The sequence below is a fragment of the Corvus moneduloides genome, chromosome 7, assembly GCF_009650955.1.
Source record: "Corvus moneduloides isolate bCorMon1 chromosome 7, bCorMon1.pri, whole genome shotgun sequence".
Classification (NCBI taxonomy): Eukaryota; Metazoa; Chordata; class Aves; order Passeriformes; family Corvidae; genus Corvus; species Corvus moneduloides.
Window position 1 is genome coordinate 17,659,882 of NC_045482.1, and position 25,289 is coordinate 17,685,170.

Sequence of the window (25,289 nt, forward strand, 5' to 3'; positions counted from 1 at the left end):
CGGGATACCCCTTCTTGAAAGAAGCTCGTGCACCACAAGTGATTTCTAGTGAATAGGTTTAACTGAGGATGCAAAGTCTGTTCATAGTGTTTAGACTGTGGTTTTTATTTCATATGTAAACAAACGGCTTGCTTTCATTCATCTCCTGATTTCTGCACTGGTACAATTTCTTAGAAGAATAAAACCAGGTTTTTTGGGTTTTCTTAAAAATTGACACCTGCTATATTATTGTGGCATATTGAGCCCCATCTAAAAACGAGATTAGCACATGTTGCAAGATAGCTCTCTGCAAATAAAATCTATGCTGTATTGGATTTAGCTACAGTGCTGTCTCCCATATTTATATTTCCTGCTCGAGTTTTTCAGGATGCAAAAGGTTCATAGGTCACAGTAAACTGTCTCTGTCATTATAGGCCTGATCTTGTCACTGAGTTCTCGGGACTTCAGGAGGTGCAGGTGGGGGGGGCCCTGCAGGTTGTCAGGTGCAAGGGTGAGGATCAAGCTCTTTAGCTGAGAAGTGAAAGTGAACACAGAAATCAAATGGCAGATCGGTGGTTTTAAAACCACCTCTGTGCATGTTACATTGTATCATTTTAAATTAGATTGTTAGAAAACATGTAGTTTGTTGCACTGGCACTGGAGGTAAATATTGTAGTTGTCCCTAACAGAAAAAAACTTTTAGGCTGAAATACACACATTCTCCATGCTGAGTGTCATTACAATCTTTGCAAAAATTGAGAATATTTTCATTTTAGCTTTTAAAGGAAGTGGCATTCTTATATCAGGTACTCTTTTTTTTAAACTTATGTGATTCTTTCCTAATTTGCGTGTGTTTGATCGACTGCATGACATGTTCTATTAATACAAATTTGTGTTACGAAGTAACTTGATGTTTTTTGTGTTATCACGTCTGTTGTTACAGTAAATGACATTGATACATGTTAATGAGTCAAGAGACGATAGAGTGGGGTGCTCTGCTGTGTCTGTCTAGTTTTTAAACATTATCTTGCTGATGGTAAAACCTCAGGGTTGCACCCTTTTAAGAAAACAAAAAGTAACGCTAAAACAATGCAACAAATATGGCTCATGTGCATCAACAAATGAATGTGGTGCCTTTCACAAATGTAAAAGCTTTAGAGCACGTCTTAAACTATGAATGTGAGAGTGTGAGTTGTGTAAATGCAGAAATGTAAGGGAGTGCAATATGTTTGCAGATGTGGTTGTGATTAATTTATGGTTGAGCTAGCACAGCTTACTGTGTTGCTGTGAGTCCTCTGAGCTGAGGTAGCTTGCCACACTTTGTCTCAGCACATAACAAAGACAGACTACAACAAGCTTGCTTTGAGCTTCAGGAACAGTGTTCAGCCTTTATTTTGAATTTTGGCTGCCAGTGGATAGTTGCATTTTCAGTTACTGTGCCGGAGCTGACCCGTAGTAAACCATTAAAAATATACAGAAGAATGGGCTTTTTTTTGTTTCAACAAAACCCCCTACCAAAGCAATGTCAGCGAATCTGAGGAAAGGCAAAATAAATGTCTGAATTAATGTATCTGTTTTAAGGCCTTAAGCAGCTGTAATTTTACAATTTTAAATTCACATCTATCTTAATCTGGTAAAATTGTCCTGAGCAGACAGGTCTCAGGGGAGTGGTTTCTTTGGTTCTGCTCACTCTCACAAATTCTAGGCGCAATATTGCATTTTTATTTTCCCTAGCCCATAATGATATATCACACTGAACCAAATTTCAGCATTCTCAGGTTGCTTTCTAATAAGTTGTGCTCCAAAAGCATGTAAAATTTGAGATAAATTGCCATGTCAACTTGGGGGGGGAGAAAATTCACCAAGTTTCCTGGGCCCCTTTCAATTAGCGTGTACTTGTGTGAGCACAGCCAGGGAGAGGAGAGAGTTGGGAAATGTCATAATGTGGTTTCTCCACACTCTTGGGAGTGTTTTATGACTCTCTTGGTGCATAGTCCAAAGACGCTACTAGAAGAAGACTGGCCTAGAGATCAGGGTGACATTGTTGCAGATCCTGGATTAACAGGGACACACACCAGGCAGTTGAAAGTCAGGTCCTGTTGGAGGTTGCCCTTTGCCATTGTCCTCAGAGCAGCCCCACGTTGCCACAGGAGTACTGTCTGCAGTTTGCACCTTTGAGGTGGCACCTTGAGACTCTTGGGAAAGTTAGTTGTGAAAAGAGTTTTTAGTATTAACAGCATTTTTCTGCTACAAAACAAGGCTGTTACCCTTGGGCTTTATGTACCTCCTGACTTACCTAACCTTTTCAGTTACAGCTTATTGGCAAGATTATGATGCAACAATAAAGTACAAGGGAGAAAAACATTAAGACTCTTCACTTTCTCAGTTTTAGTTGTTTTGAAATTCTTTTATTCATCTTGTCATTGCCTCTCACTCACGACCTTCCAAGATACCCTGTGCTGACAGCTGGCTATATGGAAGACAGATAGGGGGCTGCCCATGTTCCCCTGGTGCAGTGGTACGGATGATGAGTCTGTTTGTGGTGTGGGTTATGGGAAAGAGGAGTTCAGCTGCGCCACAGATGGGAAGAGGAAGAACAGCCCCTGTTGGAAGCAGTCAGCAAGGGGAGAGCCTGGAAGTTGTTAGCTGGAAACATACCTCTGTTTCCTCAATCATGTGGGCTACTTCAGGCAAACCAGCAGGGTTCATAGTTACACAGAGTTAACACTCACAGACATATGGTGTGATTTTGGCCTGTGCAGGACCAGAACTTGGACTCCATGATCCTTTTGGGTCCCTTGCAACTCAGGATATTCAGTGATTATGTGATAAAGTTACAGAGGCAGAAGCAGCCTGTTGTGACCACAGGTGGTCACCCATATGTGCTGTGCCTTTTGTGGTACCAGTAGGGTACCACAGTAGGGGCAGTAGGGTTTCACCAGTACATTCAGTCTGTGTTCCAGTGGCCAAGCACTTGCAATGCAAGTTTGATCTAACAGTGGAAAGCAGATTCTGCACATGGACTGCATCAGCAAAAGACTGGAAGACAGTCAGTTTCTCTGAGAAGTGGAAAAAAAAAATTGCTGTCTGATCCTTTTGTTTGTTGCAAATAACAGATGCAATAGGTTTGATATCCATGTGAATTGCTTATTAAGAGTTGGTGGGGATTTTAAAAATATCTTAGTCCACACGAAGTGCACATTTTCACATACAGTGTGTGTAAATATCTGGAACTTGAGCAGATGTCCAGTTCTAGTGCTGTTTTTCCTCCTACAGCACAGTCATGTTGTGGTGGTTACAGGTATAGCCTCCTTTTTCTCTCTATTTCTTCCTGCCTGATGCAGCAGCTGGAATGGTGTTGAAGCCAGTGTCCTTCTCTGCCATCTCAGCACAAAGTCCGGTGGCTGCATGCCCAGCCTTTGGGGAGCTGGGTTGAAGCCACTTGCTGGTTTAGCAGAGAGGTGGCTCAGGGATACCCACCAGTCCTGCTGTGCTGAATCCCTGCAGGGTAGCAGCTTCCTACTGACAGGAAGAGCAATCAGTCTCGTTTCTATGGCTAGACTTCCTAAAGCCATCTGTTAATACCCTAAGATGTGAGACTGCACAGGGACACGGCTGAGGTGTGTGCTGTCATTCCACTTGGATGACTCAACTATTGGAAATATAACAAACAATGTAGAGGGAAAAGGAGGGGAAGTATTAAGTTATCCCACTGTTTGCTTATGTCTTTGAATATCCTGAAAAGTGCTTAAAGAAAGTCAACACTGTACTTTGAAAGAAAAATAGTTTTGTTATGTTTAGTGCTTGTGAGTTGTCCTTGTCTTTTATGAATTCCCTTCCTGTTCATTTATTTGCTCATCAACTCTCTTCTGTGAACAAAGGAAGACATTTCAAAACAGCCAGGAGAGATCTTCATGGACATATTTGTCATTAGTTATTCATGCTCTTGCCTTCTTGCTCACAGCCTGCCAATGGATGAAAACTCATCCCTGAGTATTGGTGGTTAAGAAATGAGAAGTGAAGCAATTCTCTTTTAATCTTCGAAGTGCTTGCACTCTGATGAGTGGCTACAGATGAATGGGATTACAGACAGAGCTGTAGTCAGCATGACAGATATGGTTTTACAAGATGATGAACAAGGGCAGTTTTTAGAGAAATCTATAGGGAAAATACCAGAATGAAAGAAATGAGCAACACACTGCTACAGGCAGAAAGGGCAGGGACAAAGAAGCCAATGATACCTCCATTTCAGGTGTCCATACATTTCTAAAAGAGCACATAAATATTAATTTGCTCACTTCACATAATTGCTTCCATGGCTGTGAGCTCTGATGTCATACTGAACAGAATTAATTTTCTATGACTCTATTTACTACTACAGGTATGAAGTGAACCTTTTAAAATAAGTTGTTCCATACTTGAAATACTAATTAACAAATTACTATTTCAAGTTCTATGCATCTGTGATTACTGTTCTCCATGCAAACTGTACTTACTGACTCATGGCTGCTTCAAAAGGTAAGATATGTTTATATTGGTTCAACCACATATTTTCTAATGTGTCTGTCTTAAAGAGAGAAATTTTCCTCTAAATAAATTTTTTGTTTGCTTGGGAAAGGGCATTAAATTTTAGAGTGCTTGGTTAGCACAGGTACATAAAAAGTAAGTGTTCCTCTAAAAATGGCTCACAACAGGTAATGCTGCAGATTCTCTGTAGGATAAGGAATACACAAAAATTAATCTGCTTGTTTCTTGTCTTGTGTGCAAAGCCTTCTAAGAACAGGAAATAAACAGATTGCCTACAATTCAAGTTCTTCTCTATATTTATATATGTGGCTCTGAACTGTGCTTAAAACTTGTGGTTACCTGTGTTGGTAAAGTTTACTGACAGAGCCCCTTAACTAAAGAGTCCAGTCATACCAGAAAAGTGTTCTCTGAATATGATCCTTAACTGATGTAGGTAATGGTTGTTCATGGAATTGGGACATTTATAATAGGGCTTTTGTCACTACAGGGAACATAAATGTAGGATGCTATAGGAACAGTACCTGTAGGCAGGTACTAGATGCTTCTAGGCCAAAAAAAAAAAAAAGTGTAAAGAACTTTGAAAACTTTTCAGAGCATAAGATAAGCAACAAAGTGAATACATATCCTGTGTGGCACTGCCTGTGCTGGGTCTTTTTCACCAGAAAAGCAGTGAATTCAAAGTGATCTTTTTAACCTGGTGGCAATAGATTCTCTTGAAGTGGTTAGCCCTTGCTTAAAATACTTGGGCTTCATTCAGTACTGACTGATACCAAGCTAATTTTAGAGGACATTTAAGCAATTTAACATCTAGTCACAATGGGAACTACAAGTAGTCTAATTAGATGAAACAATTTAGGAATATTAGTACAATGTTTAGGTTTGGGGTTTTTTTAACAGGATTTAAAAATGAAGGTGATTTGTTAAAAATTGAAACCATTTTAGAGAGAAACTAGACCTTCCAACTCCCATTCATGCCTCTGGGAGGAATTGTATTCAAGTGCTGAGAGTCCTAAAAATATCTTCTCCTAGGTGCTGGGCTAATCTTTCATGATTTATAGAACCTAATGAAAAAAATAAGGAGAGCAGGCTTGAAAAGGTTTTGACAGCAATGCAATCAAAATAAAAACCTGTATAGGATCTATTAACTAGTAAGTTGGTACAAATTGATCAAAATATCAGAGAAGTGACACTAACAGTATAGACAAGGATGAAAAAACTTGAGTCATGGCTTCTCAGCTTAGTGCTTAGAAGCGTGCTTCACACAGTGACTAGTATAAAATTGTATTTCCTTTCAATTGTGAGTATTGTATAAGAATCTAAAGAAATCAGAAGTTTGACGGTTGTTGCTGCATCTGGGAAGGATGTGCCCAATTGTGCGCTCAAGTAATGAATTAAGGTGAGATTTAAAAATTTAAAAATTTTAGAAAGGAGATTCTCTTGTGCTATCATCAGCTCAGGGACATCCTTGAACAATCGCATCTCTTTCCTCCATGATGCCCCCAGATCCACTAAGAATGGAGACAGTCTGTGTAACACAGAATCTCTTCTGATTATGTTGGAGTGAAAGACACTCTGGATGTGAGGATCTAGGAAGAGTTCCCCAGCTTTCCTAATGCATGCTTCACATCAGCCAAGGACTGGTGTTTCAGGTGTAAATGTGGGGTTTCCTCTATTTGTTTTGGGCTCAGCTGATGCTTTTTGCTTTGTCACTTTATTCCCTCACTAAGTCTCTCCAAGAGATCTTAACTGGTTTTTTAGGTGTACGAAAAGTTTTCCATTGATAGAAAGCACATCTCAGTGTCAAGAAAAGATTGTGTTTACTCTCAGTGGCAGTACTACAGTCATAATTTAAATACTGCTTTAATCAGTAAGCTCAAAGCATAAACCCAGTACAAGCCTTGAGGAAGACTCACGCTATTTTTGTTGAATAAAGGCAGATTAATCAGGTTTCCCCAGGGATGCAGACACAGGTAACTACTCTGTGCAGTCTAAGCTGAATGTGCATTGTTGGACAATTCTCGTTTTCTGAACGTGGGGTGTAGCATCCACAGCTCAGGCTACTGAGCTGCTCCACCCTGTGGACAGAGATTGTACAGTTCTGCACACAAATGAAACAAAACAGACCCGAGACCTGGCCCAAGGGCACTTCTGTGGTTATTAGCACAATGTGAGATGCTTCCTTCTCCCTGATAAAATCATAAACTGGCTTGGTTATTCTTTCAGTGGCATGGATTGTATCTGTCTTGTAACTCTTTGCAAATGATAGCGGAAAATTAAAAATCCTCTAGATTTTGCTTTTTTGAGTCTGTGTTGAAACAAGGAAAAATGCCATTTAAAGTCTCTGAAATGTTTGGTCTTCTAAAGCATTTAACAATATAGCTAGGACTTTGTAATTTTATGACATCTGGGCCTCAAGCACCCTCGCTGGCCATGCCCAAGAAGAAGCTGGGAAGAGTTCCTGCAGTTCTCCATGCTGTTGTGAGGGTTTGGCTGTGTGTGTAGTGAGTGATTGGTCAATGTCCTGATTCTAATCGGGGGAGGGAGGAATGTTGGTCACACCTAGCTGGGAAGCCAATAGTATTGCTATGTGTGCAGCAGCCTCTGTGAATGTGTAAAAATTGGCTGACATTTGACTTTTACAGCACTCTGAATGAAAAAGGTATATAAAATGAAAATGGTATCTATGAAATGATTTCACAGTTGCTGGAAATCGTGCTCATAAAATTCTATTTATTCCTGTGTGAGTCTAATTTCCATGATCTATTTTGATATATTCATACCTGAATTTATTTTTGTGACTTTATTAGCAGTTCTATGATAAGCATCATGGAAGGCTGGTTTGCTTTTGGTTAAAATATTGTTAATGCTGACAGGATGTGATAAAGTGGTCTGTTTTTCATGTGACTGAATCTTAGTCCCTTGGGAGAATGCATTAGGAAAACTGCATCCTCTGGTTGTGGGCCTCTGAAGAAGCTGCAGGCTAGACCTTCCTGCTCACAGTGAGCAGGTAACTTCCTTTTGGCCTCTGTCAGTTCTGCAAGGAAGCCCACTGTCATGTCAAGCTTTGGAGCAGGTGGCAGGATCTGGCTCTGCTGAAAACATCACATGGTTGGGTCTGGATACTCCTGGTGCTGATGGGAAGTGGCGATTTCCTCTCTGCTACAGTCCTCATCTCCATCTCCTTTTTGCTTCCTTTGTTGCAAGAGAAGTCTTGCCATTGAAGAAGCTGAAATAAAAATACATGTATTCTGATCTTGATCAAAAACTGAATATCCCAAGGCAGCTTGCTTGTGTGAAATTTCACTCTAAAAGTAAAGGTAAAACTCTGCTTCCTAAACACTAGAATCGTTTTGTTGCCCACTGCATTGTGGTGTGCTACCACAGCTAGAGAACCACAACTGCAACCATTTAAATTACATAGCAAGTACAATAGAGCATCATAGAATCACAGAGGGGTTTCAGTTGGAAGGGACCTTAAAGGTCATCTAGTTCCTACACCCCTTGCTATGGGCAGGGACACCTGCCACTAGATCAGAGCTCTGTCCTACCTGGCCTTGAACACTTTCAGAGGTGGGGCAGTCACAGCTTCTCTGGGCAACATGTTCCAGTGCCTCAGCACCCTCACGGTAAAGTATTTAATGTCGGAAATTTTAGAGTACTGCTGCAGCAATGGATAAGGAGAGACTAAATTATTTATTGTGTGGTGTAAATAGGGGACTGTGGAAAAAGCAGAACAGTTCTGAAAAACAACCCCAGTGCATTAGTACAGTACCTGACCATTCCTTGTGCTCGCATTGGCAGGGTACAAGTCAGTCTCCTCAATGCTGAATTAGTATCTGATCCGTATACAGACTATAGAGTAGTATAGACTACAGAGTAGTCTACAGACTATAGAAGTCACTGATCATTATTTGGTAGGGCCAGTCTTCCAGTGTTTTTCAGCTGTGCTTTATGGTTTCCATGTGAATCTGGATGCAATGTTTCAGTGCAATCTTGGACCGTTTTTCATTTAAAAAAAGCAGCCTACAAGAAAACACCTATACAGGATGTACTTCTTCCTCACCTCTGCCTTACAGGCAGAACATGTATACATGGGTATATCCTTCCAATAAAGACAGCTTGATTTTGACACAGCAATTAATTCTTCTGGTTCCTTTTGGGGTTTTTTTTGTTTTTTGTTTGGTTTGGTTTTTTGGGTTTTTTTTTTTAGTATATTTATAAATGGGACTTAACAAATGTTGACAAAAATCTTCACTGGTTTAATAGAAGCAGGAGGAGAGGAAGCTTGTCACAGCATTTGTTTCCAGTGGTGAGCTCATATGCCCATAGCTGTGCTGGTGCTGTGTTGTGGTGCTCAAGGAGCTCCTGGCTGACCTATGTATCTCTCCAATGCCATGTCAAAGCAAGATGTGGTCACAGTCCCCTCCCAGCATCCTTGTGCGCCCCTCCTCGGTGGCAGAGCAGCAAGCACAGCAGTAACTCGATGGAGCATTTCTTATTCCTTAGCCTTTGTTGAAGCTGTACCATATAAGAAGATACCCCACCCCAATCCACCTCCAGCTGCATTAGACCAAAGACAAGGATTTTGTCTCGACTTGCACTTTTGCAGGCTCAGAATTAGCAGGAGCTGAACCGTAGCCCCTGTGTCACAGCTGTCCCAAAGCGAGATGAACCCCAGGGTGGGACAGAGCACGCAGAACTCCTGGGACAGGAACTTGGGAGATGCCTCCCAAGCAGCCTCTGAGATGGGTGAGTTGCAGACTGCTCTGCCAGGGGGAGAGCTCACTCTGGCTAACTCTGCTTGTTGAGCTTTCTTCTCACTTAGAAAGGTCTGTGAGAAGCAGAAAGATCTTTTTTTATTGCTTTTTTGGTGGGGTGCTTCTGGTAGTCATGACTTTTAAATGTAAAAAACTGGCATCTTCCTTCTCCCACTGCTGTGCAAGAGCAGCTGAGGAAGACACAGGCAGGGCTTGCTGTGTCTTAGAGCTGTCTTAGCATTTGCCCTTCTTTCTGTACAGAAATCCTGTGTATCAGTGTCTCTGACAATTGCTTGCAATGTTCTGCCTCACAGTAGTTCTCACCAAGCCATGTAGTCAGGCCAGGACCATTTTTAAATTACAAAATGGATTTTTGGTCTGTCACATCCTATCACTATCCTTGCATCTGTCTGTATGTGTTTTCCTGTGCTGTCAATTGCCACAATAGGGTACATTTTATAAAGTCAAAGTGGAGCTGAAGGCACCAAAAAAGCTGTTATCCAGAGAGACAATGCTGGCTGGGGGAATACTGGGTTAGCAAGACTTGGGAATAGAGATACTGATCTTTCTTTGATCTATAGGAGGGCCTCTGCTTCTCTCGCCAGCCACTATTTTCTGTTTAGATGTCTTATTATGTAAGACTAAGTCTGCTTTTCACTTGTGGACATTCCATGGGATCTTAGTTCCAGCAAGGATGCTTTGATATCCTAGAAATGTAGCTAATAATTGTTGGAAACCTGTTTAATGTACTGCCATGATAACATGAGAGCTAATAACTCAGGTTTCCATTATTTGTGGACCAATTCGTCTTTCTTCTAATTAGTGGGGAAAAAAGGAGAAAGAAAACAATTTCAAAACAGAGACAAGAAAACCATCTGAATTAATCTCCTGTAGGGGGAAAGAAACATATGGAGTTACCTGAAAAAGGACTTGGAGGTTATCTCTGAACATTGATCACATCAAGCTTTCCAGCTATTTCTTCCATTCTTTCAGGGCAGTAGCAAACCTTTGTTCAGCTCTGCTTCCATGATCTCAGCAGCCTGTTTGCAGCTCTGCTGACCTGCTTTTCTCCTTCCAAGCACAGAAGGAACTGAGGACAAATGGGAACCCCACACAGAAAACCTCTCAGTGCTTGCAGAGCTGCTAAAGCACCTCTGAGACCGTTTGGCTGCTGCTCCAGCCCCACAGTGTGCTGGGTGGTGCAGGAATGCACCCAGAGCACAGGTTCTCCATGGACTGGTCCTGCTCTCTCTTCTTTGTCTGGTTCCTGCCTAGTGCAGCAGATGAGCCTGCCAAGGAGGAAAACATTATGAAAAAGATGGTTGTAATGCGATAAATGGGGAGGTGCTGTTGGGTGACTACCTTTCACCATAGTTCTTTGACTGCAGTTACAATAGTGAGTCATGGAATTGCCAAAAGTAATGTGAAGTTTTTGGCTTTTCTCCCTGGAATCCTAATTCGTTTCATTGGAGGTCTCTTGGATGTTCTATATGAGAGTAGGAAAAGAGTGGTACATCTTTCAGACTGGGGAGAAGCTTACAGCAATTGGAGAATGCCTTTTGGAATAAAAACTTAAATTCAAATTAAAAGAAAAGGCATCCCTCCACATTGTTTCCATTTCCTGTCTCAGACCCTGCCAATAATTTTTTTTAGGACTTTCCTTCATGACACTATGAAAAACAATAATGATCCTGGGCAGGGGTACTTCACTTGGTAGTTGCATCTGTTCTGGAAATAAGGACGTAAATACAAACCAGATTTTTGCCTGAGCTAGTTGTGTGTGTTATTGACAACTGTTTTAGAAAATGAAAAATCTGTTTGTAATAGGAATCATAATAGGTTCGTTATAACTTGATGGTCTAAGAGTTTAAATGGGTCAAGTTTGAGGATGGAGGGGCTACATCTATTTGACCATCTGCCACAGAGAGACATGCTTTGGAACATGTGAGTCTGTCTTGATGCCAGTTGTAACAGCAGTCAGAAATCAGATCTGCTCTTAATTTTCTGTGGAAGGCTCTGATTTTTGCCTGGGCTGCTAATGGGTGGTTTGGCTTAGTTTTTTCTTACCCCAGGAGGCTGATGAATGCACAGCAGCTATCTTGGTCTAAAATGCAAGGGCAGACAAGTTCTCAGCAGGTTTTTACCAATGGATAGGGTGGCAGAGTCAGTCTTGTGCTCTTTTATTGAGGTTTAGCTTTTGGTAAAGCTACAACACTACTTAAAGGTATATTTTAGAGCAGGAAAGTGAACTTATATTCCTTATCTTGGTGTTGTGTGTGGAAAAACAATTCAAAGCAACCAAGCAAACAGTGATAAAGCATGTCTCCCCATCCAGCAAGTTAGGGTATTATGCAGTGGATGGAGGGGTTGTATTTCAAAAGTGCTTGTTCTTTTTTTAGGGTCTCTTCTGCTCAACTTTGACAGACATTGTATTCAGGGGAGAAGATTAATTTACAGCTAGAAGATACTTTTACACCGTATCATGTTGTTCTTTTTCGCTAGTAGGGTAACTGTTCAGAATATTTGTGTAATCCAGCTCCAATCAATATTCCCTGTTAGATGTGTTAGAGAAATGAAGACAAAAACTAATTTTGTGAATGCTGTGAGGCTGTGACTATAACAATTGTCACTGGCTTGAAGTAATGGTAAAACTGATGTTCCCTTGTTAGTATTATTAATGTTTGGAAGAAGTGAAGCAAGCAGTGGGAAATGAGCTTTGTCTATGTGCAGGCAGACTTTTAAAATAGGAGACAAAGAAGGATTTGCCGAAGAGACAATAGGAAAGGAAATGTCGAAGGGTAGATGTTTTCTCCTGTATTGTCCCTTGTCAGGGTTGGAATAAGAGCAATAGCCTCAATAGATATTTCTCCAGCCTTCCTTGTGAACTTCACTGGCCATGACCAAAACAGTGTCTACAAAAAACCAGTCTGGATTTAAAAGCAAAATTTGATTACAGTATTCAAGCTTGTGTTACCTGACATTACTCTGAATTTACAGTAAAAAAGAGTTTGCTGTACTGATCTAAAAGATACTTGGAAAAATTTTCTATTAAATCTAATAGAGGTAATTCATCCAGAAAAGGCCTATTTCTGAAAATTTTGACCTTGCAAAATTAGTTTGCAATAGACCTTTTAAATAACCCATAGGGAGGATGGGAAACTGCCAAAGTCATTGATCCAGCACTTCAGGCCTGCAGTCAGAGACAGTTTTGTCACAATAAATTTAAAAAAAAAAAAAAAGACAGGCTGTTTTTCTTTTAAACAGATAATTAGAGGGGCATATTTGATTTTGACAACATCATCAGTTGGAAGTTATTTGCTGTGTAAATTAGACATTTCAGGATATATGTGAGCTATCATAACTCCTGGTGGTGATGTAAATCAGAGGGTTACAAGACAGCCTTTGGCCTGACTCAGTTGTTATACCTGCAGCTGACCTGCAGAGCCATGTCAGGAAGCAATTCCCATCGTGTCTGTCTTTTCTTAGAGAGCAAAGGTGGTGTTCCCAGTACTACTGAAAATCAGCAGCAGCCTGTTGTCTGGAGACTGAGATAGCCCCCTGGAAACAGAAAGCAACATTAAATTCTGTCTTTATTAAATGCCCACAAGGTGGCTCTTGTCATCTTTTTATCTCTCTGAGACCCAAATTTTTATACTTTCAGCAACACTAAGAAATAATACTAGATGTTTGGAAATTTGTCTTAAACAGTAAGCTACCTGTGCTTTCAGGGGGTATTTCCCCACTCCTCCATTAAACTACTGTCTAGAGAAAAACAGCTGTGTTTTGCTTGTTGTCATTGCATCTGTGAAAATTTCACCTTAAAATTTGAGATTAATTTTCATTTTTTTGCTGTAAAGGATTTTTTAAAAAATTATTTCTCATTACTCATGCAGTCATATGCCATCTATCTAGCAAAGAGGAGAAAAAATGAATACTTGCTTCCCTTGATTTGGTTAAATGAAAATCTAGAAAGGAATGATTTGCAGCCTGGTCTAATCACTTAGAGGATGAGTTCATTTCACTGCAGCAGTGCTTGTGATGAGCAAGATATTACTTCTTAAAATTTCCCATCATTCATAAAGAGGCAATAATAATAGACCTGCTCATAAAAGGCATTGAACTCTGGCTGTTTTCAGTGGGTCTCTCATTCAACCCCATTAGAAGCATTCCCACAGAATTTATTGTTGCCAGATCAGACGTTTGTAGAAACAGGATGGCAATGTGATCCGGTTTTTTTCCCCCTCAAGACTGATGTAATTATCAGAGCATGCCCTTCTTTAACCCCCTTCACTTTTGCTGAGTGTGCTTTCTTGTCTCCCCCTTGGTCACATCAGAGAAATGCCATTAGCCTGTGTAGCTTTCTGGGGCATTGTTCACACTGACTTTCTCTTAATCATTTTTTCTCCAGTAATAATTAGAAAACTAATTGTACTTTGTTGGAGTGGTAAAAGCAAAAGCATGAGAGGATAAAAGAGCAAATAAAAAATAAAATGTCCTATTAAAAATTCCTGGAGCACAGTGTGCGTGATGTGGTGCCATCTTGCAACTGAAGGGATGCTTTCATTATTGGTGCCTGTTCTCAGGGATTTGCATCTTTCCCTTAGACTGTATTTTGCTCTTGCTCTCCTCCCAGATGGGAATGCCTTTGAAAAAGAGAAGAAAATACATTGAACTGTTATCTTGCTTAGATAATTGAAACATCATTTAATTTTAAAAGTCCAAAGCATTTAAAAGACCACATGCACTGGAATTTATGGGCACTGAGGAGTGTAGTAGCTACCTGTGCCAAAGGGCAAGGCAAAGGAGTAAAAGACTTTGTGTAGGAAGAGTTGTCGCTGGTGGCTGTCGCCTCTACCCACAAGCTTGGGCACATCCCTGTGGGTGGATGGCTTTAGCGGTGGAGTGCCTTTCTTGTGTGCCAGCTTTCCCAGGGCTGGCCTGGGAGCAGCTGGGTGTGCTTGAGCTGGCTGCCTGTGACCTCTGCCTGCAAATTGCTGCCTCCTGGAGGAGAGGAACCATGTAAGCTGGCGATAGCTCCTTTTTAGACCTGGAGGTAATTCATCTCTGTGGTCAGACTGGGATTTGGTTGGCATTTAGCAGCTACCTCACTCCAGCTCCCCATCACGGTGGGTTGTGTCAGCAGCATGTTGGGTTCAGAGCAGGGGGTGTTCTGCTGGGAGGATTTGCTGTCTGCGCACCACTGGGGTGCATGCTGAGCTCTAACATCTGCCAGCATGTTAAACTGGATGCCTGTCTGATGTCTTTTCCCTACGTGGAGAAGGTGGAGAAAATCTGTGGTGGTTTATTTGGAGACTTGCACTGAAGCTCCTTACAGCAATGGTGTCTTAGGGAAGAGCCTTGATATGTCTAAAAGTTTTCAAAGCATTTTTCTTTTTCTTAATTCAAAGGAAATCATATGCCAAAGATAACATTAAAGTAGCATCAAAGACTCAATAACAGTCTAGAGGTATTAGTCATCATTGCTGAGTGTCATACAGTATATTGTACATTCAGGAATTGGCAGAAATGTGGTGCTTATTGCCTGGGGTGTTCTCAGCCCTGCGGGGATCTTCCCATAAACAAAGGAAACTCTGTGATGCCCTGGTTGTGAAACCCTAAGTGTTTTCTGCACGGCCCCAGGCCATATGTGCCATCAGGTTTTTGTCATTAATGTCTTTGTTTTAAGGCACTAACAGAGCAACGTTACGTTTGGGTTAACATTATTTATTCAGTGACTTTTAAACCCCGGCTTTTTTTGTAAAATAACAGTGTAAGAGGTTTTGTTTAAGAGAAAAGGAATATTCCAAAAAGTTGTATGACATATCTTTAAAAATGTTCTGTAAGTCTGTGCAAGATATTTTGGTCAGAAATAGTTTGTTGCCCCTTTGCTTTGGGAAGGTGAAGGCAGGACAGGATTGAGCCAGAGGATCATTTCCCTTTTTGTATTCATGTGGAGGACTTAAATGCTGAAAAAGTATTTGTTTCTAAGAAAACATTCCTTGCCAGGTAAGAAAGCCTGACCACAGCTTTCCGTGTTGTTTATTGACACCAACTGAAGTGCAGTTTTCTGCAGCCTTTGGCAGCTGTGTGTGGCCCCCTGAAGCCAGGGGGGGTGAGTTGGTTTCCACAGGACCTCATGTAATGGGCAGTAGCCACGCATGTGACACTTGCTCTTTGCATCAAGGTCCTGCTCCTGCCCACCACCCCATTACAGATTGTCATTTAACTTACTGCTCCTGGTAGCAGAGGGGTGGAAAGAGGCTTTGTGGAAAGAAAGGGGCTTCCTAAGGTCTTGTCTAGGAGCGACAAAGGATGTTTGGTGTGTGCCCCTTACTTCTTCAGCACACATGGTATAGACAGGGATGGTTTGGTGTTTTCTGCACCCTCTACCCTGTTGCCCCTTTCCAGAAGCTACCTGGCATCATCTTCCCCTCCTGCTGCCAGCTGCACAGGGACTTCTGCAAAACACTTCCAGTGGTGCTGCAGCCAAGGATCAGCTTCTCATATTTACCCTGAAACCATGGAGTTGTAGCCCATCTGTTTTAGTGCTGCTGCCTAGGGCAGTGGCTGTATTCATCCTTCAATTAACTCAGTGCTGTTTGAGTTTTATTTTGGTTGGAGTGTGTAAAAGCCCTAACTGCTAGGGCCTGCTTGGCTGCTGCTGAAAACATTTTGTGATGGCTTGAGTTTAGTTTCTGAAATGCTGTTGGCACTTGTACTCTGAAAGACAGAGAAGAAATTACATTTTCTGTTCAACTGCACTGTTTTTTGTGGCTTGAGAATCTCACCAGCAAATAAATTACAGCTTTGTTTCTCTAAGTCAAGTGATTTTTTAATGTGCATCCTTTGGGCATAGAAAAGGTGCTAATAAGGAAGATCTGGGGGCTGAAGAGGAATTTTCTAGAAGTTGCTTTTCAGGCACAAAAAGGAGCCTGTTGTATGGGTCAGCAACAGGCCGTATCTGCTGGGCTGGTTGTGAATCTCTCCAGGAGTTAATTTTTGACACATGCTGCTGCCAAACAAAGCAAGATTAGCATCTTACGACACATGCTTTTTGGTTAGTGCCTAGGCTGCAGCTTAAAGGAGAATGTTTATACTTTCTTGCATCTTTTCATGTTTGTGACTTACACCAGTCTTTGGCCCTAGATCAGTTCAGAGCATGAAATCAGACTTTTTTTCTCCTGATCGTGTTGGTATTTGGTCCACATGGCTGAGAACTGGCCTCTTCCACAAAGTTCACCACCTGAGGCCTCACCTCTGTTCAATAGAGATATTAGCAAATAAAATCAAAGGTTGGCGTAAGAGCTGCTGTGTCAGCAGATAGATGATTATTTCTTCCCAGACAGCATTAACCTCTGATGTTAGAGATGACCAAGCTGCAGGTACTGATGGCCAGTAAAAGAAAACTAAAACTGAATTCTCTACAGGTAATCTCTCTGTAAGTCCTGTGTTGCTTTATGGGGTTACCATGCAGAGTTAAGCTGGTGCTGCTCTTCTACCCTAGAGCTGGCTAATCTCCACAGGGAGAGAAACAGCCATTTCAAGCAGAGGTAAACATTTTTATTCTTTCTTTAAAAGGAATACACAAAGACAAGCACTCTAAACAATTTGAGGCAATAGTAACAGTTTTCATATCTGCAGTTAAAGTGTACACTATGAAAGTACTGCAGTTGTATATCCAGATTTATATAGTGTATAAAGTAGGAGTGGGTAAGAAAGAAGCAAAATAATGAAGGGAAATGCTACATTGTAATGTCACAATTAGTCACATTTGTGTTTATGGAAAATCTGAGATGTTCTCCTAGTGTTTGTGTCTGTATATGAACTTCTAAATGGCTGTATGATTGTCTTTTGGCAGAAGCCCATTTCTGATGGTCAGTCTGTGCTTTTCAATTCTTAATTGCAGGTGATTCATGCTCAGGAGGCATAGGTTCCTTTTTTTTTTTTCCCCTCCCCTTCATGAATTGGTGTGCTCAAAGCAGGGCCTGCTGGACCCAGAGAGCAATGCTCCTGCCCACTGTGACATTTCTGGCTGTTGCCAGAAGCTGCCTGTTCTGCTGTTCTGGGCTTTCTGTCTCTGTTTTCTCTGCATTTAAGCAAATTGCAAGGAACCTTTGAGTAGAGATGAGATGAGACAAGATGGCTTGAGAATGAGGTGCTGAGCAGATAGAGTGGGATGGATAGGTGAGTCCTAACAGGACAACATTGGGAAGCAAACCAAAGCACAGCTTAAGGATGAGGGGAGAGGTCTTGCATGCAGATGGAGATTGCTAAGGCTGGGGGAAGGCAAAGTCCTGGAAAAGAGAGGAGTGTGTTTGTGAGTAAAGAAGATGATAGCAAGAAAGTGCTGAGTATCCCGAATTTCTCCTGTGCTTAGAATATAAGGAAAGGAAAGGTAGATCTTCAGGAAACATTGCACTTCTGAATGGCTTGAAACAAAGTGAGAAAGGATGAGCTACTTGGATCACATCATCCTCAGGATTCGACCTATGTGAACTGACAGCATTAAATATTGCTTGTATAAACTGCCAAAGTAAGAACAAATACTGTGTCTGAGTTGCTCTGAGTAAAGTTGGTATAACAGTACTTGTCAGAAGCTTTATAGAAAGCTGAAGAAAAGTGTTTACTGTCTTAACATGGTAAATTTGGCTTGTGGGAAATCTGTGTGGTTTTTAAGTACATATGATCTGTGCTGTGTATGTAACCCAGCTAATTCTGAGTGAAAGTATCTGTCAGCTTGAAACTGGTCTCAGTTTGAAATTGCAATTTATGTACATGGACAGTGTCCCTGATCGAAAATGTCCTTGCTGATGGGAGTGCCTTTGTACTGACAAAAATCTGACCAATGCTGGTAGGATCACATCTGGACAGAGCTGATTGCATCAGCTTATGTATTTATGTTTTCTGTAGTGCTCTAGGCCTTTGGAGAAGAGCAGCTTTAAGCTGAATTGCATCTCACTTAGGCCAGAAAATACCATTAAGATAGAACCTGATGCACAGCTTGTAGAAAATGATTTTATCGTGGAAACATTTAGCAGAGCTGAGTTACTGTGAAAAAATCTGAGAACTGACAGTGTAGAGTTTACTGCATTAATTAGGAAGTGCTGCAGCATTAGTGAGAAAATGTATTTTGGATTCCACATTTTCTGTGGGTTTTTTAATCAGGCCTGTAAGTGCTTTTCAGATGCCTAATTGGAGATGCCATACGTGGAAGCCTGTACTATCTGAAAATCAAACCCTTTTCCTAATAATGCATTTCCAAATACTTTTTGTGTATCAGATGAGACCACATCAGTTAACCTTTAAAAACAGGTAACTAATAGACAGGGTTGGTGTTTATGCTTATTCTATTTCATCCAGTGTAGTAGGTTAGTTTTAGTAATAGAAACATTCTTGCTCAGAAACACACACTACAGACCCTCTGCTTCACTGTTTCACTGTGCTTGTACTTGCTACTACACTGGTTTATATTAGATAACTTTTTTTTAAAATCACAATAGAAATGACCTTTTGTTTTTTCATTACCTCGTGTAGGATGGCTGGAGGGTATTCTCACACTGTAAAGGCAATAAAGCTCACCGACAGATTTTTTTCTAACAAAATCTTTGTGCACAGCTGCGTAACATAAATCATTCCTTCCCATTTCTGAATGTTAGATATTTGTTGTATGAAAGTAACTGCTGTTCTTGCCTGACTTTAACAAGGTTTGAGGTATTTTGTTTGGCACAAATATTGTCGCTTTTTAGCTTTATAACCATACTGCCCTTAGTTGTAACAATTGCATGGCTTGAGTGTGAGCAAGATTAGACTGCCAAGATGTTTGTATTTTCGTAACAGTCAGCTCATATTTTAAAAATACAGTGTGTGTTGTCCTTTACTTAAATTATTTATTTGTAAATTCAACTAGTGCATATATTGCCAGAACCCAGAGTATATCAAAAGCAAATTCAGGTAGTAGAAGAGTTGTCTTCTGGGACTAAAGTAATGCTTTTTACTTACAATTTTGGCCCCTTTTCCATGTGACATTGCATTGCTAAGGGATCATGTTACAATGCTTCTGGAATGAATCGACTTGCACTGCCTTAATTAAAGGTATCAAAGCAGGAATGAATAACCCTGGCTGCATCTGTTGCTGCTGATTTGCTTTTACTGCCACAGTGAAGCACAAGCTGCTTAAGGTCTCTCTGCAGATTCAAGGTGTTCTTGCTGATCTGCAGGATGTGGTAGAGCATCTGCAGGACCTTCCAAAGATCAAACCCCATCATATTCAGGGGGATGGCAGTTTAACTGAGTGCTGCCTTAATAATAAAGTCATAATGAATTGTATTTATAAAACCCACTGCCACCGAGGTGGTCTGCAAGGACTGCACCCTCTTCATGTGTAGAGCTAAAATACAGGGTAAAAAATTGAACAAAATTGCAGTGCAGTTAGGGCAGAGAGTGTTTTGGGAGGGTCTGGCAAAGTCTGTGCCAATTAAACTGGAAAATATCTCATTCCACTAAGCTGTATTTTAGAGATTTTTGACATGAGTCTATGTGTGAGAGATGGACTACAGCAAGTATCTGAAGACAGATTGTGTACTCTAAGGGGAAGCAAAGCAAAATCCTTTCCCAGCTTCAGGCTCAATTTTGGTGGCCTTAAGGACTCTCAAGTGGAGATGCCACTCAGGCCAAAAGTCAAGCAACAGTTTCCCAGATTGCTTGATCTTTATGTAACCTTACAATAAAAGCTAGAAATTCGTGTTTTGTTGGATGCAGCAGGTAGTTCCAGTGAGCAGACAATTGCAAACAGAGCTAAGGCAGGAACACTGCAGTCGGAAGTGGCTTCAGACAGCAATGCTGGCTGTGTGGGTGGCTCAGCTTGTGACCCTGTGGTGTGATGAGAATGGAAAAACTCTCATCAGCTCCAAGGCAGATAAGCACAGCATCTTGCAGAAAGCCTCGGTGATTTGTGGCATCAGAACTGAAGCTGGTCAGAGCAGTAAAACGGTGGATCAGAGTTGAAGTTTGCAACATAGCCCTGAGCTCAAAATGTCAGATCAGTTGTAAAGCAAGTCATAAGAGCGACAGAACTTAGAAGATGTTGGGATTTTATTTCTTAAAAAATTGATTTGAGAATTAAAATTTGGGATTAGAAATATGTTGGTACTTTTAATATTTACTCATTACTTCCAAAAAGAGCTTGTAGTCAGTTTAAAAAAAAAACAACCTCCTTTTTTCCAAAATATTTTGCAGTCCTTGCATACTCTGATTTTATTTTAGCAGTGTTAATTGCCATCCAGAAGAGGAAAAACCTAATGGCAGGAATAAGTTGCATGGAAACTCATTTATTGGAATTTAAATTGAGATTGAAAAAAATCTTTCTGGTGTAGTTTAAAATGGAATTTATAGATATATACATAGCAAAATAATATATATTCTCCTTCCTCCTCACAGTATGTTGGCTTCTGATCTGCATGTTTGCCATTTTTCAAATGTGTTTCTATAGTTTCAGTTCTAGCTGGATAAAGAAAATACCTTTTCACATTTTTAGTTTAAGTAAAAAGGGGGAAATCTTAACAAGTTGTTCTCTACTCTAATAGTAAAAAGGAAGTTTAGAACCTAGGTGCCATGTTATCTTAATAATTCTGCAAGGGCTTCTGCAGTTATTTCTGTGTTGAAGTGTTTCCAACAAAACATCAAGATTTTTTGTTTTCTTTCAGATACTGATGAATACAGACCACCTGTTTGGAAATCTTACTGTAAGTATCTCAGCGTTTTGGGGTTTTTTTCCAAGTCAGAGCTGGAAAAGTTTCAGTTTGATTCTTTAGAAGGCTCGTTTCTCTTTTCATCAGAAAGTGAGTTTAAGAAGCCTCAAAGGGGTTCATTTCTGTTTAGAGATAGGTGCAGCCAAACTACCCCCCAGGACAAGTCAGCATAGATTATTTGGAGGAGTAGATTCTCTGCCCCTTATTAACATAAGTTGTCCCACTCCTGGTTGGTCTCACTTATAGTAGTTTGTCTGTCTAGACCAGAGCTTACATAAGCTCCATTCATGCCTTAAATTTTGTATCCTTGCAAACTCCTAGGGCTCCTGTGATCTTGTACCTTGCATCACTACAGCTAAGCTTGAGCTGGTTAAAAAAACTCAAAATAAACTGCTTTCCTCAGGAATTTGCTGATGTATTAAAATGAGAGCATTTGTTTGGCGTGGTGTGACAAATCACAAGCCGGTTTTTTGAAGCCCTGACTAGAAGGGCCTGGTTTGCTACTAACCTGCCTGTGCTCTGCAGGTCTTGGTGTGTGTGCCCTAGCCCAGAGGGAGCTGGCTTTGCAGGCTGCTTTAGTCAGGTGTGCAGGGCAGCAGTCCAGGTGCCTTGCCCTGGGATCAGAGTGCCACTCTCTTGGGAACCTCACAACTTGCTGCTTTCATTTCAAAAAACAAACCCAAACCAAATAAACCACACCCACAAAAAAGCAAACAGCCATTTTTAAATGCAAAGGAATTCCGTGTAAAGGAATGACCTGTTGTTTGGCTGTGCTAATGGAGGTTTAGTGACATGAAAGACAGCATGAGAAAAATGTAAAAGAGCATCGTAACTTCCCACAGTGCCTCACCTTTAAATTCTAGTTCTTTATAGACAGAAAAGCCAAAATGTGAGGCATTTTGAGACTTGAGGAACCACAGCAAGACAGAAGAGTCTTCTGTGAAAAGCAGATTTCGAAAACAGAATGTTTGTGTGTATAACACACTTAACAGTTTAGGGATGTCAGACTTACATTTGCATTACTTTGTATATATTCAGCTTGGTGTCTTCAGGCTGGATAAAGGGATTTTTACTCAAGCAACATTTCACATCAAGAAAATGTTTGCTCTCTAAAGGTTGAGGAGATTTAGTACTTGAGAAAATGCAGTTATTTCAAAAGGTTTCCATCCTGCTGTGGGAGACTTTTCAATTAGAGATGTGGAATTAAAGGCTTGGTGAGAACCATGGTTAGAAAGACAGCAAGTGTAAGAGGGCAGATTCAATTATTTTTTCAGCTCTGTACCTTCTGTGAACTCAGGGAACACTGCTTCCTTGTTCAGTTTATTGCATGCCATAATCTATAACAGGGAGGTTCAACCTCTCTAATACAGGATCTTTATTGGCAGCTTGACAGCAGTTGAAAGCCTGGGCACGTGCAAATGCATGTGCACCCACTTTCCAACATGGTTTGCATGTATGGTTTGTGTGCACCCACTCTCCTACGACATCATGGTCTGCCTGCCATGGTGAACCTTCCTGTGGTTCAGAAGTAAGCTTTGAATCCCAAGGTTTGATTAGATTTCTGTCTCATGGCAGATGAAGAGAAATGTCTTGTTTGACTTCCCTGGAAATAATTACAGCAAGGAAACTGGTGTTGAACAGTCTGAATTGCATACATCAATTAGAGGAGGAGGGATAGGAGTCCTGTTTTGTAACTTAGCTAGTCAGCTTGCTGTGCTTCTTACTAGAACAGAAGAAAGGTATTGCCATTGGTAAAAAAGAATTTCCTTTCAGAAAATCTTTTCATCCTGGCTTGAAGTAAGGTGGGAAACAGTTTTCAGCCAGTTTCTGTGGAGCATCCTGATTGTGGGTCTCCACTGCTCTTTTTTGAAATTCAGAAAAGTCTTTACTTGCTCTTTGATTTTATTTTTTTTTTCCTTTGAACTTGGTGCTGCAGTTCTCAGAGTTCCATATGGACGAGGTCCAGTGCCATCAAATACAACTTTTACAATGGAAGCTAGGGAATCTCTGTGCTGGCAGTGTAAATGCTCATGCTATGCTTAAAATGATACTTGCAGTTTTATGTACCAATGTGGTGTTGTTCATCACTTGCAAAAATAATTTTCGTATTACCAGTACAGTATGGAAATGACTGATTTTAATAACAACAGGAAAAACCATTAGGATTTTTTATTTGGAACAAAGGGAGTATTTTTTCCAGTTTATCTTATGATTCTGTGATCATTGGGCATCTTGCCATTTTCTCCATTCCCATGTAGCTTGATACATAAATACAGCATTTGCCAGTGGAAAAGACTTGGGATCAAATGAGAATTATAATGAAGTCAAATCGTATCAGTCGAATTAATGTGTGGTCTTATTATGTGAAGAAGGTGATAGCAAATGTTATTAGACCTTGGTTTTAGTACTAATGATTGAAGCATAATTTAATTTTGAAAGATTACAATTCCAAATGTCTATTTTGCCAGTTATAATGTACTATTGAAATACTAACTTAGTGTTGACAGCCTCATTTTGAAGGTGGCTTGCCAAACTAGATTCAGTTGGGATGGAATTTGAAAGTCATTCCTTTGGTATTGTACTAAAAAGTCCACACATACTGGTAGCATTAAATTTACATCTGGTTCCAAAAATCTGTTCTGCCTTGATAGAGCTTATTTTAAAAATAGAGAAAAAGGAGGAGGGAAGATGTAAATGTAAGTAAGTGTATGTCATAATTTGGGCCTTAGCTAGTTTATGCTGCTACTCAACTCGTTATGTTTTGCAGATCTTTAGATCTGCAAATGCAAAGGCTATCTTTCTCTTTCTTCAGAAGGGTCCTCACTGAGCAGTGGCAAAGGCAGAGGGTTTGATACCACAGAGTTCTGAGTGATTCTTGTAAAGTCTTGACATATTGAAGGTGACTGAATGTGTGCCCAGCATAGTAGGATTGGGCTCCATCTGCTTGCTGAAGAAAGTCTGACAGCTGCCTGATTTGGCATATAATGAACTTTAATTTGTGTTTATTATGATTCTTTTTCTAATCTGTTTGTTGGAAACTTGTCAGGTCTCACCTAGTTATTCCATATTACTTGATCAATTGATTGTAAAGAAAATCAATATCCTGTTTTGGCTTGCAACATTCTTTTTTTCTGACCACTTGTTAGTCAATTTTTATATCCTTGGTATCCTTGCATTAGACTTTGCAGAATGTCTCCTTTATATAAACAGCAGTGTTTAATGTTAAATGCTTACCTTACACAGTGATTCTGTATTAATTAGAATTTAACTTCTGCTTCCTCCCAGTATATCAGTTACAACAGGAAGCTCCCCATCCTAGAAGAATAACCTGCACTCGTGAGGTAGGTATCACAGAGTTCAGTTTTATACAGTCCAGCAATTCCATGTCTGTACTTAATTGTGTCCAGCCCAAAGAGTGGCTCCTTGGGACACTTCGTGCTGTGATTAGAGTGAGTAGCCTTGGGGGTGCTGATACTCGGAAATCCATTTATTCTAATAATGAAATTTAAAGGATTTTGATGTGTATCATCATTTACTGAGAATCATTTACTACTTTTCGATTCCTAGATACATGGAAACACACCTTTTCTCCTCCTTTTTGCATCAGAAATTCACAGAAGCAAGAGCAGAGCTGTACAGGGGAACTATGCACCTGTTCGTACAGACATCACTGCTAGGTGTGTAAAATAAATCAGCAGAGGAAAGACTAAAACCTCCCCTGGTGCTGTTATTTGAGTCACAGTACTTCAGACTCATTAATAGCAGGAGCTGAGCTATGCGGAGCCACAGATTTTACGGACTGAAGTGGTAACAATGGGATCCCCTCAATAGACAGTGATACGGAAGCACCTGCTCATGGGATAAGCTGTCGAGGTAGACCCCACATTGCTACTGTGCCCTGAGCTGCCATTCAGCAGAGCAGCACCTCTCCAGGGTTGTGGTGTTGGAGGGTTTAACTGACACCAAACATTGGTGCCAGCAAGATTTAGTCATAACTACATCCATCTTGCAGCTTCAGTGCAGAACCTGGGAAACATTAATTTCAATTTCAAAAATGCTGAAATGTTAGGCAGTATTACAAAACACAGCTCTTACTGAATAACTGGAAGTTATTACATTGCTGCAATAAAACTTGAGTATTTTTGTCATGTGCCAAGAGAAAGGAAATTAATCTTTGAGATACGTTATTTGCTTCAATGTAGTGTTAAATACAGAGGGATGTAGCACTGTCTGGAGGGAACATTAATAGCTTATAGTTTAGATTACAAGGAGGAATTCT

General features: G+C 40.5%; 1 protein-coding gene across 1 annotated transcript in view; it reads left to right on the forward strand.

Annotated features, from left to right (window-relative positions):
• CHN1 (chimerin 1) overlaps positions 1-25,289 on the forward strand; it is a 96,629-nt gene that overhangs the window by 848 nt on the left and 70,492 nt on the right. Inside the window, exons 2-3 of the mRNA XM_032114099.1 lie at positions 20,966-21,004; positions 24,296-24,351. Coding sequence (XP_031969990.1) covers positions 20,966-21,004; positions 24,296-24,351 — 95 coding nt within the window. The remainder of the gene's footprint in view (positions 1-20,965; positions 21,005-24,295; positions 24,352-25,289) is intronic.